The sequence below is a fragment of the Momordica charantia genome (genome assembly GCF_013281855.1).
Source record: "Momordica charantia cultivar OHB3-1 chromosome 9 unlocalized genomic scaffold, Mcharantia_2.0 BLBB01000009.1, whole genome shotgun sequence".
Classification (NCBI taxonomy): domain Eukaryota; kingdom Viridiplantae; phylum Streptophyta; class Magnoliopsida; order Cucurbitales; family Cucurbitaceae; genus Momordica; species Momordica charantia.
The window spans coordinates 22836818-22856122 of record NW_028275167.1 but is presented as its reverse complement, the minus strand read 5'-3'; the positions used below and the strand labels follow the sequence as shown (position 1 = coordinate 22856122).

The 19305-nt window shown below is 36.3% G+C and overlaps 3 protein-coding genes across 3 annotated transcripts; all 3 read right to left on the bottom strand.

Moving 5' to 3' along the window:
• Positions 1-7572: 7572 nt before the first annotated feature.
• Positions 7573-8367, bottom strand: LOC148209221 (protein FAR-RED IMPAIRED RESPONSE 1-like). Its single transcript, XM_088117457.1, has one exon. The coding sequence runs from the start codon at positions 8365-8367 to the stop codon at positions 7573-7575; it is 795 nt and encodes a 264-aa protein (XP_087973583.1).
• Positions 8368-10643: 2276 nt separating this feature from the next.
• LOC111022515 (uncharacterized) lies at positions 10644-11102 on the bottom strand. The gene has a single exon (XM_022299679.2). The coding sequence runs from the start codon at positions 11100-11102 to the stop codon at positions 10644-10646; it is 459 nt and encodes a 152-aa protein (XP_022155371.2).
• A 5451-nt stretch (positions 11103-16553) lies between these two features.
• On the bottom strand, positions 16554-17729 carry LOC111022516 (F-box protein SKIP23-like). Its single transcript, XM_022299680.1, has one exon. It carries the CDS (start codon positions 17727-17729, stop codon positions 16554-16556), a length of 1176 nt encoding a protein of 391 aa, XP_022155372.1.
• Between the last annotated feature and the right edge of the window lie 1576 nt (positions 17730-19305).

The following is a 19305-nucleotide window of genomic DNA, read 5'->3' as shown; positions in this document are numbered from 1 at the left end:
AGTGAAATTATGATAACATTCTCATACACAACCAAACGTAGTTATTTTTTATTTAGAGACATCTTAACATCCTCATCATCGAACCAATTTCAAAATATTATTAAAGATACTAAAAAAAGTACAATTTGTCTAATTCGTGGGTAAAAAACTTATCCCTGAGAGATTATATTATCAGAATCAAAGGAAAACTACAAACATCAAGTAATGTCTAACAATCTGAAATTTGAAGCAAATTTCACTTAATTGAAGGTTCCATATGTTGGGTGTGTGCCCAATCCTTCCCATTAAGCCATTCTCCAACTCGAAGATGATTGGAGTAAATCGAAACTTTTCTCATTTCAAATAGTTATTATGGTTTAGACTAAGTTTCGAAATTTGGTCTTCAACTTGATTAAGTTGGTTTAAATTTTACAAATGGTCTCTAAATTGTTTTTTATCAAAGGGAAAAATCTACTCATTTTCCTCTTAATTCTTATTTAGATCTAATCTCCTAATATAAGGAGCTACTTTCACAATTTGCCAAATTGTAAAACACAAGCTCATTAATAAGTAAATAGAGACTTGTATTCACTATGATAATGGTCACATAAATGATTCATGAAGTTAGGCCAAATTAAAAAATTTCAAAACTACTGGGACCTTATTGAAAAACTAAAGCATAAAGATCAAATTTAAACCTCCGTCCACCTAACACTTACATCAAATCAATCTATGTAGTTGAATACATATTTATGTTACCACGTTAATATACATATTTGAAGTTAGATTGTTTATTAATAAAAAGTAAAATAAAAATAAATACCAAAATGACTATTTTCTTAGAGTTTCAAAGATTATAATATACATTATAAGGAGACTAAAATAGAAGGAAGACCCAAATGAAATTTAAAATTAAAATATTTACTATATTAACTTTAAATTAGAAAATATTTTTAAAATTAAAAAAAGGCGGGAAGGAGGAACCAGGAAGAACGGCAATATAGAAAACGACAGCGTTTCAGCATAGCGACACAAATCTTTCTGCGTCGCGTCCATTGAAGAACAAAATGAGAGCATTTTGGGCATTGCGACGCAAAATATTTTCGCCCCCAAAAAGCTTGCATAAATATGCCCTTCTTTCTTCCTCTTCGCCACTGTTATCGCCTTCCGCCGCTGTTCTTCACCATTTTTCGCCATAGGTTAGAAGGAATTCGTCCGCCGAGGTAATCTTCTTCCTCTTTAGTCTTCCTTTTTGTGGGTAACGGTATTTGTTAAGCCTATTAAATAATTTACCATTTGCAATGTTGGTTGCTTGTTAAGATAAAAGATTGAGTGTTTGTGCTTTCAAATTTTAGTTGTGTTTGGTTTTCATTTAATTGCCTTCAGATTAGTTGCTAGTTGAGATAAAAGATGAGGTGTTTATGCTTTTTTATGTTTAAGTTCGTTACTATGCTTTTTATGTTAATGATGAATTGTATTATATATCTTTTTATAGGATGCATATAGATAAAAGTTGGATAAAAAACCCGGATAGGTTAAAGCAAAGAATATACCGATGGAATTAGATGGTTCGTTCAATTGTCAAAAAAAACATCTTGATGAGAAAGGGTTTACACGTTGTCCATGCAAGAAATGTCAAAATTTAGTAAAGAAACGACCCTGTGATGTTGAAGGTCATTTATAGGTACATGGAATGTCTCTATTTTATAATAGATGGGTATTTCATGGAAAAACTCGAGATGGTTCTCCTTATCTGAAAACTCCAAATACCACCAAAATTTAGAGAATGGAGATAAGATGCGTAAAATGCGAAATAATTTGATAAGCGAATGAGACACTGAATATTGTGGTCAAAAGCACTCAATTAAGGTCGAATCAAGTGAAACACATTGTACTGATCTAGAGGGTTGGATAGACAAAGTTGACCACTCAATTAAGGTTGAATCAAGTGAAACATATTGTACTACTCCAGATGATTGGATAGGCGAAGCTGACCACCCAATTTAGATTGAATCAAGTGAAACACATTGTATTGCTCCAGAGGGTTGGATTGGCGAAGCAACAAAGACAGCAAATGTAAGTATTCATTTAATGTTCCAATAGATATATTAATCTAACTAAATCATATAATTGTTTTGTGTAGGAAAATATGTTAATCTTAAAACAAGTAGAAGAAGATGAAGGCACTTCAAAAACTGATAAAGTTATGGGTATGGTCCTTGAAAAAAGATCCTCGTACACGAAAAAAATGAGATATGGACCAAAACCACAACAAAGTCAAGAATCAGCACCTTGCTCACAAAAGTATCTTCAAACCCTAGAGGCACGTCTTGCAAAGGTAGAAGCTTTATGTAAGGTTTCCCTTACTAACTGATGGTCAAAATACAGAAACAGCCCTAAGGCTTACACTACAACAACCAGTTCGAGAGGGTTGAAGACTCTCCAGCACTCTAATCCACCACTTACAACAAAACAGGCATCACAAGATAATTCCATCCCAAAACTATTTAAGGGAACAGACTAATTATAAAACAAACCATAGTTAATTAACTAACCCATACTAGGGGGAATTTACCCCTTTGCCCTTCCTCACATATGTGTTTACTATTGGAGGTCTACACTTTATTAGAGAGTCAACGTGAAGAACAGCGAAAAGAAATACAAGAATTGTTGGAATGTCAGCACCAGATATTTGAAAGAAGATTTAGTCAAATCAATGACATTCCAGAGAGATTTATTGGAGGAGGGAGTTCATCACTCAAGTATATAATGTTTATGTTTGAGATGGTGGATTGTGACTTTAGTCTTGAGATTGGTGTTGTGGTTTTGACTTATGATATTTTGATTTTGATGTATGCTTATATTATGGCTTATGTTTAAGATGATGGGGAGGGGAGAGGAGATGTGGGGGTGGGGTGGGGGCTGGGGATTATGACTTAGCCTCGAGCTTGATATTATGGTTCGGACTGATGTTGGAAATTTTTAATTTTGACGTATACTTAGATTACGACTTATGTTTGTGATGGTAGGGTGTATATTGGATTGTGACTTTAGTTTAGAGGTTGGTTTGCAACTTTAGCTCATGTTTGAGATTTTAATTTTGACGTATTGTTGAGGTTAACTTATGACGGAGGGGGGTTGATTGTTACTTTAGTTTGATATTTTTATTTTGACATATGATTGAGATGATTGCATGACCATGTTTTGATATTAGATTTATGCTTGAGTTTGGTGTTGTGGTTCTGATTTATTTTCGAGATTTTGATTGATGTATGCTTAGATCACTTATGTTTTAGATGAAGGGGAGGGGAGGGGAGGCGTGGGGTGAGTTTGGTGTTATGGTTTTCTAATGTTGGAAACTTTGATTTTGACGTATACTTGGTGTCTTGACGAGTGTTTGACGAGTGTTTGCCATGCCCAAACCACCCTCCATCCTCATACTTTAATGTCATGTTTTTAGTTTTGATGTTTAGTTTTGTTTGTATAGAGTTTTGAGGGCGAGTGACTCCTCGCTATGGACATTCATGTCTGCCATACCGAATTTGTTTTATAATATATTATAGGGGGACCAAGTAGTCATCAGACCTCCCTCAACTAAGTGTTGTATACTTTCTTGCAATCAATTTTTCTTGCTTCTAACGTCTACCATGCTTGTTTTAAGATATTTTTAAATGTTCTCTCTCATGCTTTATAAAACCATTTTTTGCTAAAATGTGAGGGAGGCTAGACCTTTGATTGAATTGTCCATAATTTTCTATTTTTCTCGGCTAACTTGCTAAATTGAGCTAGGCAAATGCCACACAATCATTTGGCACATTCTAAAGAAGTGAAATTGTGACACTTGGCTTATTACTTATGTTTAGGATGGTTGGTGGGGTGGATTGTGAGTTTAGTCTTGAGTTTGGTGTGTGGTTCTGGCTTAGGTTTGAAGTTTTGATTTCGAAAGATGCTTGAGATTATGGCTTATGTTTTAGATTACAGAGACACAGGTGACTTTAGTTTGAGACTTTAGTTTGAGATATTAATTTTGAGGTATGCTTAAGATTGTTACTTAAGTTTGAGATGGAGGAGGAGATGGGAGTTCTTACATGATCATGTGTTTTGATGTTAGACTTATGCTTAGTTTGTTGTTTTCTATTTTGATTTACATGGAAGGTTTTTATTTTGACGCATGCTTGAGATATTATGACTCATGTTTGAGATTATTCAACGAGTCAAATAAGATGGTTCTATTTCTCAATTTTTCTGACTTGCTCCTACGGAACTAAGGTTGAAAAGATTGAGAAAAATCAGTCATTCACAACCACTAATTAAGGACTCCTCGAAAAGTTAAGGATTAGTAATCCTTTTTAGAAATCGAATGGATTCGGTCTTTTACATACCCGAGGAAGGTAGCAGCGTGTCGGCTATAATCGGACAATTCTATCGTGCTATGAGCGAACAATTTCGAAGAAATGGTAAAATATGGAAAATAGTTCTCGCAGTCGCACATGTTATCCAATTTTAAAATTGGTTTATTCGGTAGCAAGTAATACAGAGGATGCAAGCGCTATCCGAAATGATTGCGCGTAAAGCGTATGTAAGTGGCTTTTTAAGTCTGCCGTCAAATCCCAAGACTCAACCCTGGACAGGCGGTGGAAACTAGCAAAGATGGTTTGAAATTCTTGTTTGAGATTTTGATTTTGATGCATGCTCGAGATTAAAGATAGTGACTTTATTTTCATATTTGGTTTGTGATTGTACCCTCATAATTCTTAACTCGAACTTTTGAAGACATGGATGCGCAACGGCCTTAGCAACATAATAATATTTGGGAAAATTGACAAAATAAGCCTCCTGCAGGGACCTTTTAAGTTTTTTAATCGTCCTTCTCAAAACACAAGTTTTCTAATCATTTGCTGACATCACCTACTTTGCCAAATGACCTCCAATGCCCCTCTTAGGGTACCAAATTTTAGTTTTCCTCCTCCCCTTCTTGGGGCCTAATATACCAAATTTTTATTTTCCCTCCTCCCTTACTTGAAAACACTCCATTTCTCTCTCATTATTTTTTTCCCTTGTTTTGCTTCTCTCATCTACAGGCAACTCTCGATGCTTGAACTCCAGCATCTATCAGTCTTCCATTTCTCTCTCAGTATTAGGGTTGTTTTGCTTCTGTCATCTACAGGCCACTGACTGTCGATGCTCAAACTTCATTATCCATCGGTCTTTGTTTTGAAATGTTTCGTTGGGCTTGTTCGCATATAAGTTATTTATTTGTTTGTTTACTGGGTTGTTGATTTTTAGACGTGGAGGGAGAGAAGCTGACGGACAGGGCGTGAAGGCAAGAAGAAGGAGATCGTTAGCGCGTTAAATGGATATGGATAGCTACTTGGAGTATGTTATAGATCGAGATCGTTCATTAGCGAGAGGGAGATCAAAAGCGTTCATGAGCGAGAGCGAGATCTGATCGAGATCGAGAGCGTGCATGAGCTTGATCGTGATCGAGATCGAGAGCGTACATTTAGAGCGTGCATGGGCTTGATCGAGAGCGTGCATGAACGAGAGCGAGAGAGATGAAAAGACGTGAAATTTAATTCTTTCAATTGTTGGTTGATGTTTTTTAAATTAAAGGCTGCATCTATTTATTTTTTTTATACTTATTCGATTTCAGTCTATTGAGAATAAATGGGTGCAGTGGAAAATAGCAGCGAGAGTGCAAAACAGATAACGAAAGAGATCGTGAATAAGCTTGAACGAGAATGAGCTTGAACGAAAATGAGACGTCATCGTGAACGATTAACAGCACCATATAAGTGGATATATAATAATGTGGAAGAAATAGTAATAAGTAAGCGATCGTGATGACAATAAGGATAAATAAATTTTAGAAGTACAACGAAAATCAACGAAAATTATCACGAACGAAAATGAGCGTGTAAGAGAAAGAAGATTGTAGGATATTGAGAAAGTAAGCAGTAACAACAAAAATAATAATTGATTCATTAAAGTAGCAAACAGGGGTTCCATCCATCCATCCCATTACAAAAAGTTTTTTTTAGTAGCTTAAACAAAACAACCACCATAAGCTACTACTATTGGGATTTTAAAAATTATTATTATTATTACGGTATCGACGTAGACGGGCCAGTAACAGATCCACCCTGTCCTCCAGACGAAGTCGTTCCTCCTTCTCCTCGTTCAGCAGTCCCTCCAGCAAGTCCCGCGTTTCTTCAACCCGGGCTAACTTATACCTCGTGTTGTTGAGCTCGTGTTGCGTTCGACGTAGCTCTCTCCTGAGTTGGTCGTTTTCTTCCCGTGCTTGTTGAAGAGGACCGTTACTTGGCACTCCGTTCTCCGCGAAGGAGGAGGGATGGTTTGAGATAGGACTGGTTGCTCCGTCGGAAGAGGAACCGTCCGACTCGTAAGATGTTGACATGTTTGCTTCTAATAAATGTTAGATAGATAGATACTTCTAATCTGGATGTCGTTGTTGTGTACTTTGTGGTATCTATATATAGAGAAATTCTTGGTTGGTTTCATGTGAAGACAGGGGAAAATTGAAAAAATAATTAAATCGATAATGGGTAGGAAGAATAATTAATTACTGCATTGGAAAGGTGGAAAGACAACTGGGACTGAGGATTTGAAAGGGCGTATTAATTAACCACCCTCCCTCTTACTAACCTCTTAATTATAAGATAAGTGGGTATGGATACATACGTCTAGAACGCGAGATAGCGAGAAAGAGAGAAATCGAGAAATTTAGAAAGCGAGATAGCGAGAAAGAGAGAAGTCGAGAAATTTAGAAAGCGAGATAGCGAGAAAGATAGGTTATCTTTGCGATATTATAAATATACATGGAGAAGAACGATAGCGAATGAGATCGAGAACATAACATCGAGACAACGAGAGCAAGAAAGCGAGAGCGAGACATCGAGATCGAGACAACGAGATCAGGTCAACGAGAGCGAGACAGCGAGATCGAGTCAACGAGAGCGAGACAAAATAAGCCATAAAGCGAGACAGATTCCAGATACTGAAGAACAAATATATATACTACTACAGAAGTTAGGTGTTCTCATAGAGGAGGAACTGCCCTATCTGATTGACTTACACCGTCCTCCCATATATGCATCCAGATGTCCGTGCCTGCGTAATTGGGTTAGTACATGTCTGTCTATTGTGACCCGATGTACCGCATCGAGAACACTTGTTCACAACACGACGCTCACCGGTTGAGGCGATCCGTTGCGTTCTACGCCGGCCTGCACGTTTAACAAGTCGTGGTGGTTGGATGGGAATAGGCTGGTAATCAGCTGGCCTTTTCCATTCCGACATGTGGCCTACCGGTAAGATTGGTTCAGCGTAGGCACCAATTAGGGAGTCCACACTGTAGCATGGATCGATCAACGTGTGGCAATTTATATTCTTGTGTCTCGCTACTGCAATTGCGTGCGAACATGGAATGCCCATGTACTGGAACTCCATGCATGTACATGTACGGGCATTCAAATCAACCGTCTCGTTCAAGCCACCGTCCTCAACATGAAACATGCACCAGTCGACTGGTTTGACTGTGTAGCGACGAGACTTCTCAAACTGTAGTGCAAGTCACTCTTCTGCATAGTCTGAATGAGAGGTGTTTTGGGTGGACCAGTGAGTCCTTTCGTGGAACCATCTCTGTAGCAATTCGCGGATGAATTCGACAATCTTAGTGATAGGTAACTCTCTAGCCTCTCGAAGGAGGGCATTTACCGACACAGCGCTGTTTGTCGTCATGTTTTCATATCTTCTACCAACTTGGTAGCATCGGGCCCACCGTTCTACCCCAATTTCTTGTAAGTATTTGGCAAGTGAACCAGATCTAATCGATAGTATCTGGTTCCAGTAGTACGTGAACTGTGACTTCCGATACGCATACGCTGCATCCTGATACAATTTGTAAAATGCAGCATTCTTGAATCGAGACTTTATGTTGTTCCCTAGGTGATAAGTGCATATAGCATGGAATGCGTCCGGGAATATCTCACTTGTTGCATTGGTGATACTTACATGTCGATCAGATATGAATACAAGTTCTTGTGGGTCTCCGATCATGTCCTTCAAGTTCTTCATAAACCACTTCCACGATGCATCGCTTTCGTTGTCTACAATCGCGAATGCAAGTGGATATATTTGATTATTCCCGTCCATGGCGACACCCATTAGTAGCACTCCTTTGAACTTCCCCTTCAAATGTGTGCCATCAACCATAATTACACGCCTTGTGATTGACTGAAACCCTTTAATGCTGGCACCCAATGCCATGAACATGTATTTGAAGTTAAGCGAACCTTCAGTCTCGAGGTGGAAAATAGTACCTGGATTCTCTATTTTTATCGCTTCACCGTACGCATGGAGATGCATGTAGGAGTCCTCCGGTCTGCCCCTAACAATAGCGTATGCTAACTCTCGTGCTCAATGGGCCTTGTCATAACTTATGTTCATCCCGAACTCTTTACGGACATCCTCCTTAATATGCTTTATCTTGTAAATACGACCGGTTCCAGCAACTCTATCCTTAATAAGATTCGCTACGACCCAGCTGCTCGCCTGTTTGTGGTCGTGGTTCACAGTGTCAATCGTGCAGGTATGTGCATCTACATACTTTGATATACAAAATATCGAAGATTTACCGATGGATTGGGCCGCAACCCTCCAATTGCATGTATTGTCGATGCAGCGAACAGCGAACTTTGATTTCGTTGACCTGCTGACCTTGTATTCACGGTTAAATCGCATCGCTGCATTTGACAGCACCATACGCAGGTTTTGCTTTGAAACGAATATCTTCCCCACGTGCAGTTCCGATCCGCCTGGTAAAAGGTTGTACCTTGTGGCCAGTTCTATAGTCACGGTGCTTGGGGATTGAGGTACTCGTATTTGGTGATCACCAACATTACCAGGGTCACTGGATGAGGGTTTTACTGATGGGAAAACATGGTCTGTCAAAGGACTTGCATGTTGTACTTGTGATGTATTATTTAATTCATCAAATAGGAATACATGTACCGTACGAGGACTTGCATGGTGTACTTGTGCTGTATTATTTATCTCATCTGATGGGACGTGCATTACGGGAGGCATGCGTGTCGCGGGGGCGACCAATTCCGAGTTTTGAGTGTATATACAGTCTGAACTGTACATGTCCTGCATGTATACGTCGTTCAACCCCCACTCATCTACCCCCGTGGAACCTTCTTCCGGTACAGATCCTCCATTGGAAATGGACTGCTCTCCATCTTGGTTTAATCTAGATGACTGTATGTTAATGCTTTCGCGAAGGACGGTCGATACAAACAGTGGGACTTTAGAGACCTGTTCTTGGACTAATGCAAATCGGAGGTCATCGTCATCCGTTACGAACATTGGCAGTGAATCGCATGCCAAGTGGTACGGTACCCTAATTACCAGGTCGTACCATTCTGGTCGACTTTCATCACTCTGTACAACCGATTTTTCAGTTCTTTGTACGTTATTGTAAGTGGGACAATTATTCCTTTCAGCTCACTGCCGACATACGAATTTGTGTTGTCTTCCCACGTACCACCAAATCTTATGAATAAACTTTTACCAATCTCCATCCTGCATTAGAAGGGGACAAATACATACATGCATTTTAGATTATCGAACAAAACATGTAGGCCACAGAGTCCTCAAACGGTATCTATTTAAAACGTACCTGTCTAGTTCAATGAGTGTGGGATAGTTAAAAAAAAAACATGACAGGGAATGTTGGGAAAAGTCTGATGTATTAATCATCAGAATAGTTAATTTAACACGTGAATACACATTAAAGGTTGTGAGAGAGTGCTTACAGTGTGATAAGGAAGTGTAATGCAATGAATGTCCTTCTGATGCTTCAACAACCGAGCAAGGAGGAGGAGAAGAAGAAGAAGATGAACTTAATGCTAGGCAGTGGGGGAAGGGGGGGAGACATGGGTTAATGAGAACGATTTTTTTTTTCATATTGGGAAAATTGTCTGACAAAATAAAATAAAATGAATGCGAGTGGATTGGTGAATGACATGTTACCATTACACTCTGTCATGCAGTTCAATAAGCCACATCGCATTAAATGCATCTGACGACGTGTGTGAAAAGAAAAGAAGTAGAAGCGACTGTGAATAAAAAACGATATCGAGAGCGAGAATGATCGTGATCATGCGCTGTAACGACAATATCGAGAAAGCGCGCGTCGAGAGGGGACATAACGAAATCGAGATCATGTCAGATCGGGATCGAGTTAGATTGAGAGCGATAACGATTTACTTCGATATCGAGTTAAATCGAGATCGAGAGTGAATAACATCGAGAACGATTTTGATCGAGTTAGCGAGAGGGTTAGATCGAGTTAAATCGAGATCGAGAGTGAATAACATCGAGAGCGATTTTGATCGCGTTAGTTCGGGTTAGATCGAGTAAGATCGAGATTGAGAGTGGATAACATCGAGAGCGATTTTGATCGAGTTAGTTCGAGTTAGATCGAGTAAAATCGAGATTGAGAGTGGATAACATCGAGGGCGATTTTGATCGAGTTAGTTCGGGTTAGATCGAGTAAGATCGAGATCGAGAGTGGATAACATCGAGAGCGATTTACATCGAGAGCGAGCTTCTAAGGTGCAATGGAAAAAAAATTGGGTTCATTCAAAGTAAGGTTCATTATGCCAAAGTTGTGTCGCATACTGCCTTCTAATGTGCGACACTTCAGCCTGAACAAGAGTTTCTAAACTATTACCCGACACAAGATATTCCAAAAATTTACATGCAAAAATACCACAGTCTATACTACCTTTCTGCCTCGTGTCGGTCGTAGGATGGTATACACGCCACGAAGTCTTCTTCAGCTTGCAATCGGTCGTATCCATCAGCCCACATGCGTACAAAAGCGATGGTATTGTATGACTCAACGGCCGTATGTCTGTCATCAACTTCGACGTGGAAATGTGGCCTGGCAATGGGTCGTATACAAAAATCTCGGACTGGGTCATATCTATCGCAACCAGAACCCAGTGATCCCTGATACAGAGCGGGCTGTACACTACGTCGACGTCCACCCAGGATGGAATGAAATCTTCCACGTGACCCAGCACGACATCCATGCACTCCTTATACTCGTCCCAAGCATTGCTCGTGTCCTAGACGACCTTCCCCTTGATTCGTGCGTAGGGACCACCTGCTGCGGCAATAACTTGCTGCATAACAGCAACATCACACACACAACGCAATCAACATTAGATTCGTCGAAACACAAATATTATGCGTGTATGAATGAACTACCTATCTTACCATTTGTAGTGGGTCCAGGACAGAAAACTTATGAACGCACAGGTGCGGTCGACTACCGAGCTTCCTCATAATGAAATATAGAATGGCAGCAGCTTCCTGCACTCACGAGAGCAGATATGTTTGGTGAAACACAGTGCAGTAATGGGCATAGGGTAATGGGATGTGTTGTATCACTGACCCGTCTACGTCGATACCGTAATAATAATAATAATTTTTAAAATCCCAATAGTAGTAGCTTATGGTGGTTGTTTTGTTTAAGCTACTAAAAAAAACTTTTTGTAATGGGATGGATGGATGGAGCCCCTGTTTGCTACTTTAATGAATCAATTATTATTTTTGTTGTTACTGCTTTCTTTCTCAATATCCTACAGTCTTCTTTCTCTTACACGTTCATTCTCGTTCGTGATAATTTTCGTTGATTTTCGTTGTACTTCTAAAATTTATTTATCCTTATTGTCATCACGGTCGCTTACTTATTACTATTTCTTCCACATTATTATATATCCACTTATATGGTGCTGTTAATCGTTCATGATGACGTCTCATTTTCGTTCAAGCTCATTCTCGTTCAAGCTTATTCACGATCTTTTTCGTTATCTGTTTTGCACTCTCGCTGCTATTTTCCACTACACCCGTTTATTCTCAATAGACTGAAATTGAATAAGTATAAAAAAAATAAATAGATGCAGCCTTTAATTTAAAGAACATCAACCAACAATTGAAAGAATTAAATTTCACGTCTTTTCATCTCTCTCGCTCTCGTTCATGCACGCTCTCGATCAAGCCCATGCACGCTCTAGATGTACGCTCTCGATCTCGATCACGATCAACCTCATGCACGCTCTCGTTGTACGCTCTCGATCTCGATCACGATCAACCTTATTCTCGCTGTACGCTCTCGATCAAGCTCATGCACGCTCTCGATCTCGATCAGATCTCGCTCTCGCTCATGAACGCTTTTGATCTCCCTCTCGCTAATGAACGATCTCGATCTATAACATACTCCAAGTAGCTATCCATATCCATTTAACGCGCTAACGATCTCCTTCTTCTTGCCTTCACGCCCTGTCTGTCAGCTTCTCTCCCTCCACGTCTAAAAATCAACAACCCAGTAAACAAACAAATAAATAACTTATATGCGAACAAGCCCAACGAAACATTTCAAAACAAAGACCGATGGATAATGAAGTTTGAGCATCGACAGTCAGTGGCATGTAGATGACAAAAGCAAAACAACCCTAATAGTGAGAGAGAAATGGAAGACCAATAGATGCTGGAGTTTAAGCATCGAGAGTTGCCTGTAGATGAGAGAAGCAAAACAAGGGAAAAAAATAATGAGAGAGAAATGAAGCGTTTTCAAGTAAGGGAGGAGGGAAAATAAAAATTTGGTATATTAGGCCCCAAGAAGGGGGAGGAGGGAAAACTAAAATTTGGTATCCAAAGTAAGGAGGGGCATTGGAGGTCATTTGGCAAAGGGCGATTAAAAAACTTAAAAGGCCCCTGCAGAGGCTTATTTTGTCAATTTTCCCGTAGACGTTGGAGATGATTTCCACCGAAGCTAGCCACTATATGTTCTTAATTTTGAATATTTTCGATTGTTTAGATGGTTTTATTTTATCTCGTTTCAGTGACATAAAATCTTATTAACCTATACTTTTAAACTTTGCCAACTTGCATTGGATATAAGAAAAATTTTGAATTTTTTAGATTTAGCAGTAAATTTATGAAAAAATCTCTATATTATTAGTATCTCCATGATAGTATGATATTGTACGTGACTTTGCTTTTGGTTTCATCCAAAATATCTCATACCAATAAAGATAATTGTGCTGTTTTATATATCATGGATCACTTTCTTTCTTCGTCAATATGGGATTTTGTTTGTACTCTTTACAAACTCAACTCAACGTAGATTTAATAATGAGAAAAATAAGTCTCAATATCAAATAATTGATATACATGGAACGGTGGGGAGGGGTCTTGGAACATTTGTTTTTAGTCTATGAGTGTTCGGGCCAATTTACGTGTACTTAGACTAATTTCACGGACAATCCGTTGAGAGGTCTTGGAACATGTTGGCAACAAAATACATGTATGCTGCCAGAAGGAAGATGTAAATGTAGCTTTAGCAACAAAACAGGTTTAAGTTGAAATTAGTTTGTGACGTAATTGATTACTGCTGCAGAAATTGCAATGAAAGGGTGAAAATGTTAAAATTTTTGCAACACTTGTGTTTTTGTTGCTACCAAAAACGTCGCTAATTCTCACAACATTCCCTGTCTACGTTGTCATAGTTCTACAGATACTCTTATCTAGCGAACCTCGTCCCGGCGGCGAAGTTGTTTTCGTCAATAAAAAGTAAATAGCGACATTTTAAGAATTTTAGTGAAGTCACTAAAAGTGATAATTCTAATAGTGTAATAGCGATATTCCATTAGTGAAGATATGTTATTCTAATTTTTTTGTCCACTCATTTAAAAATGTCAAACAACATAATCTAATCACCCAATTAACTGTCACGTCATTTTCTCGAGTCAAATGAGCTCATTGATTATTTTGAACCATTTTTCAAACTTCAAATATTAAAATGTCCCTTTTAAAACTTCAGCAGTCAAACGAACACTAACTTTAAATCTTAGGAACCAAAAACTATATTTTACTCAAAAATATGATCAATAAATGGAATAAAAAGACTTTTAAAAAATTTTTAAAAATAAAAAGAAAAAAGGGAAATAGACTTTTAGTTCATGTTTGATTAACACGTTTCTACAAATGTAGAAAATATATTTTCCGAATCAAATTTTGGCTGAAATGGATGCAAAAAATAGTTACAGATTTTTCTGAAACATTAAAATTTAACATAATTATCTGTATGTCTTTGCTATTTTTATTATTTTAGGCTTTCAATTTATTTAATATTAATTTTGGGTTCTATTGTGAAATATTTATCAATTCTATTAGGTAAGAGGTTGGCTTTGAGACATCTTCGAGCCTAAAACAGATTTTATGAAACATATATTTTGTGACTGCAGAATGATAAAGTGGCAAATAAATATTTATATATCGTAATCTAGTTCAATTGGTTAAGGCATGCATTTCCAACCAAAAGATCGTGTGTTCAAACTCTCACTATATATGTATATTAAAAGTCGTGACAATTTGATAATGTAGCAAAATATATGTTTAGTCATAGTGCGAACCTGAGTCTATCTTCGACCAAAAGGTCGTTTGTTCAAACTCCCACCCATCTGTCATTACGATAACTCTTCCTATTATTCTATTCTTCGACGGGTTGTAAATTTTATAATTATTAGTACTTTATAGGACAAATCCTCAATTATATACTTTCGGGACAGTAGCTCTTACACAACTATTATATATTTTTTTCAAAATTCAAATACAAGCCCTGAATTTCTTGCCTTGAGAAATTAAGTGTTCATTTTGTAACTTTTCCGATTATTGTTTCATTTTTCTCGTTTCTCTTTTTTTTTTCTTATTTAATAAATAGAAACTAAAGTGTGTTTGGTAATTATTTATTGTTTCTTGTTATTTCTCTATTATTACTGAACAAAAAAAACATAAACATTTCTTCTTTTTCCTTCTTTAAATTTTTAAATTAAAAAAATAAGTAAATTTTTTTATATGAAAACTAATTTTTAAAATTAAATATTCAAAACTGTTTTTATCTTACATTTATTTTTAATATTTATTATGTTTTTGTAAAGAAAGAAAATTGAAACCATATCAGAAACATGATTTTGTTGTTTCCAAAATTTGTACGTTACTTAAAATGAGAAACAAGAATAAATAACTACCAAATGCTTATGAGCAATGAAATATTACCAAATGAATCCAAAAAGTCCATAACTTCTAACAATTACCTAAAAATGTCATTAAAATTTTTTTTTAAGATGTGGAGCTACGAATTTGAACTCACAGACAGTTTAGTCGAAGATAGGTACCTTAACTAGTTGATCTATGCTCATGTTGACATTAAAAGACTAATTTACTACTTGGACAATATTAACATGTGTAATAAATATAAACCTATAAATTGCATAGAATTACCGTAACTTTAAAATTTTGGTGCTAGAATATATGTTTGTTTTATAAATTTCATGGTAATACAATTTGACTGGAAACTTTGGTGCACAGTAGAGTTAATATAAGTATTTTTAGAAAAGAAAAAAAAAAGAAGTTAAATGCTAAATATAAAAATACTTTTTAAGTACTAATTTTTATCTGTTTTTATAGTTACTCAAATAACTTTTGGTTATCTGAAATATTTTAAAAATACTATTAATGGGTCCAAAGCACTTTTTTTATCTTTCAAAAAAAAATAAAAAAACACTTTATACTCTTACTTTTCTTTAATAATAATAATAAAATAATGATAATAATAATATTGGGTAAATTGTTACACGAGGATCCATATTTAATTATGACGAACCCCAAGCGAGTCTTTTCATCTCGTTCGGGGCGGTAGTATGTTTGGGCCTCGGGCGTCGGCGTCGGTCGTGGGCAGGATGGGCAGTTGGCAGAGCGCACGTCGGAATGCACGATGCCGATTGTCGATGCCTCCCACGCCCCAACGGCTTCCAACCGGATCGGAACGGATTTGGCACACACTGGCCTTCCGTGCACACCGTCGTGCAGATGGCTTAAATCCAAGTCCTTGGCATCTATCGTCGCGACGCTACGGTTGTTGATAAACATCGGGGCCGCGAGTTTCTTTTTATGTTAGAGACTACATCGTTATACATAATTAAAGTATTATATAATAAAGTTGGAAAATAAATATAGTTCCAAAATTTGGACTCATTGTTACTAAAATTCGGCTCAAATTTTAAGCTGACGATTTAAAACTAAATTCTAACCATTTTTGCTTTTCTTAATAGATACATTTTCTTGTAATACACAAATTTGCCTTGAATATTTGTACTGAACTAATATATTTTTTGTTTATTAATAGTTTCAGTTTTTTAATTAAAAAAAAAAAAACTAATAGTGTAACTACTCCCATATATATGTTTTGGTTTGGAAGGATCAATTTTTTAAACTAGTGATCTGTATGTAATGGATATGCAAAATTTGAATTCATTCTCCTGAAATGAATAATAACAATCTCACCATTAAAACAATTTACAATATAATTAACCAAAATAATGTGATTAAAAAACTAACCTAGTACTACTTTTGCCAATAAATCTATGTAATGACACAAAATATATATGTATATATATTTGTGAATAAACAGCATAAGATTAATAAGAATTAAGCACAACCCATATTGGATGAGGCCAAACAAATGGATCTGAAGGATCATCATGCCATAAACATCGACGACTTCTATCTGTCATGTCAAAAACACCAAAATCGTAGCAAGCATGGGAACCTATAACTTGAGCTGGTTCCTTTTCGTGATCAAATGTATAATAAATATGATTACCTCTTAACTTGGGACAACTTTTGGATGAGATACAGATGGAAGTATTTAACCCCAAAAAAATAGTACAACCATCCAAGTTCTCAATCTTGAGCCATCCCTCGGAATCAAACTTGAATAAATTGAATCCAATTGTCTTGTAACCGTAGCATCTCCGACCTCTATTAAAAAGAGCCATGTACTTTGAAAGCCTTTCAACCATCAACATATCACCATTTGTTTCAACCAAATACAACTTAGATGTCACCTCCAACTTAGGTCGTTTTAAGGGCAAATTTACTAGCTGGGTCGGAGTGCCGTCGATGGAACAAACCCCTAGGTCTCCAAGAACATTTACTGCATAAATTTTTCCGTCAAAATATATGCAATCATGAAAATTATTCAATGATGTAGAAATTGCAGTCCATTTATCATCGCCAAACTTCGTAAAAGCCAACTTGTCGGATGAATCATATATGGCGACAGCCATAAAATCATTTGAAGGGGCGAGAGAGGACAAAACAATTTTCCTTATATATTCACCATGGACACGAGCTCGACTTTTGGTATTGATCTTATCCATAGGACGAAGAAGAGTATACTCTTCTCCTTGATTATTAGGGTCATACCCTATGATGCCAGGAAATGAAGATATGGGAGGGAGTTGGAGTTGAGACTTGGTAAGAGGATTCAAGAGTTGCAATGTCAAACCATTGTCCAAAGTCACTAACCAACCTTTGGAAGAGCCAATGTATTTTTGATTGGTAAGTTGAGGCAACTCCAAGTAGTAAACTTGTTGGTTTAAAACATTGTAGAAACCTCGAAGGTTGTCATTGTGAGGATGGTAGGGAATCATGAGGCATGGGATGTTGTAGTACGAGTGTCGGGGTTGCCTCGGCAAAACGCGCCCCCACGATCGACGAACTGCTCGAAATCGAACGTAATCGGTGTACGCATCTAAATAATGTGCAACTTGGAGTAGGAGATCAGTAGGAAGATCGGTCCAATCGGCCATGTCTTAGTTCAAAGGGGGAGAAGATTGTGTGAGGAACGGAGAGGGAGAGGGAAAAGTAAAAGAAAGAAGAAAAAACAAACCATTAAATAAGAATCCAATTACAAATCCTCTACCAATTACGACTCTCAATTAACAATTCCTTCCCCCACTCGAATTCCGATGGATTGCAGATTTTATCTTTAAATTTTATTTTAAAAGTTGTATTTCATAAATCTCAATTTAAAAAAGTGTTCGATAAATCGATACTTTTCCATAATTATTCACAAACTTTTGAATTTTTGGCCAAATTTCAAAAACAAATAAAACAATTATTTTTAGTTTTCAAAATTTTGTTTAAATTTTAAGAACCTTTTTAATGGGAAAAAACAAGGAAATAAATGGTTAAAATAATATTTACAAACTTAATTTAAAAAAAAATGCATATCCAAGGAATTGGAAATCAGAGAGATAGTTTCCCATAAACATTTATGTAAAAAATTTTGATGTTACACGACTAATAGGTAAACTCTAAAAATTTTCAATATTTCATGTAATAGATTTTTGACTTATGCCAAAGCGAGCATAGTTAAATTTGGACATAAATTTAATGAAGAAACTTTTTAAAATTTAGAAATCTATTATACAATATTTATAATGGTAATTGTAGTTGGTAGCAAAAATAATTCATATATTTCAAAAAATGTCACTAACTTTTCAAAATTTCAAATATAGCAAAATACTTGAATTTTTATTTTCGGAATTTTTATTATTTCGATTTTACCCTTACGATATATGATATAAATTCAACTATATGTATATCTGATATAAATCCAATGTACATCTGTATCTGATATGCACCCAATATATATCCGACGATAGGGATGTATTTCTGATATACATCGATGTACCACCTGATAATCCTGATATACATTATCAGATGTACCCATGATATACATCATCAGATGTATTTATTATACCTCTAATTATATATATATATGATGCACCTCTAATTTACAATAACTAAATATATTTGCAACTGATATACTAAATAAAAGGTATATCAAATGTTTAATTTTTAATGGTATATCAACTATTATTTTTAGTGGTATTTCAAATGTTAAATTCTAGTTTACCATTGCAATTTATTGATTAATATACTAATATTATCAATAATGTTGATTAATTACTATATCACTACTAGTTATTTTATATTAATATTAATTAGATACTAAATATAAATGATATCAACAATTTAAATTTATAAAATATATCAGATTTCTAACTCAGTTTGTTTTTTTGCTGTGCATGATCCACATAAACCTTTTAACAATAACTTTATGTTGAAATTTTGCACCATTTTTTCATATGGAAAAACAATTGGATATAATTGTAACGCTCAGGGCTGGAATCCTGATCCACATAAACCTTTTAACAATAACTTTATATTAAAAAAAAATTTGCACCATTATTTTCATATGAAAAAACAATTGGATATAATTGTAACGCTCCAGGCCCGGAATCCTGATCCACATAAACCTTTTAACAATAACTTTATGTTTAAATTTTTTTTTGCACCATTGGATATAATTGTAACGCT

What these genes read in the sequence shown, in the direction of transcription:
- LOC111022516 (XM_022299680.1), bottom strand. Translation starts at nt 17,729, where the DNA reads ATGGCCGATTGGACCGATCTTCCTACTGATCTCCTACTCCAAGTTGCA.
- LOC111022515 (XM_022299679.2), bottom strand. Translation starts at nt 11,102, where the DNA reads ATGGATGTCGTGCTGGGTCACGTGGAAGATTTCATTCCATCCTGGGTG.
- LOC148209221 (XM_088117457.1), bottom strand. Translation starts at nt 8,367, where the DNA reads ATGCATCTCCATGCGTACGGTGAAGCGATAAAAATAGAGAATCCAGGT.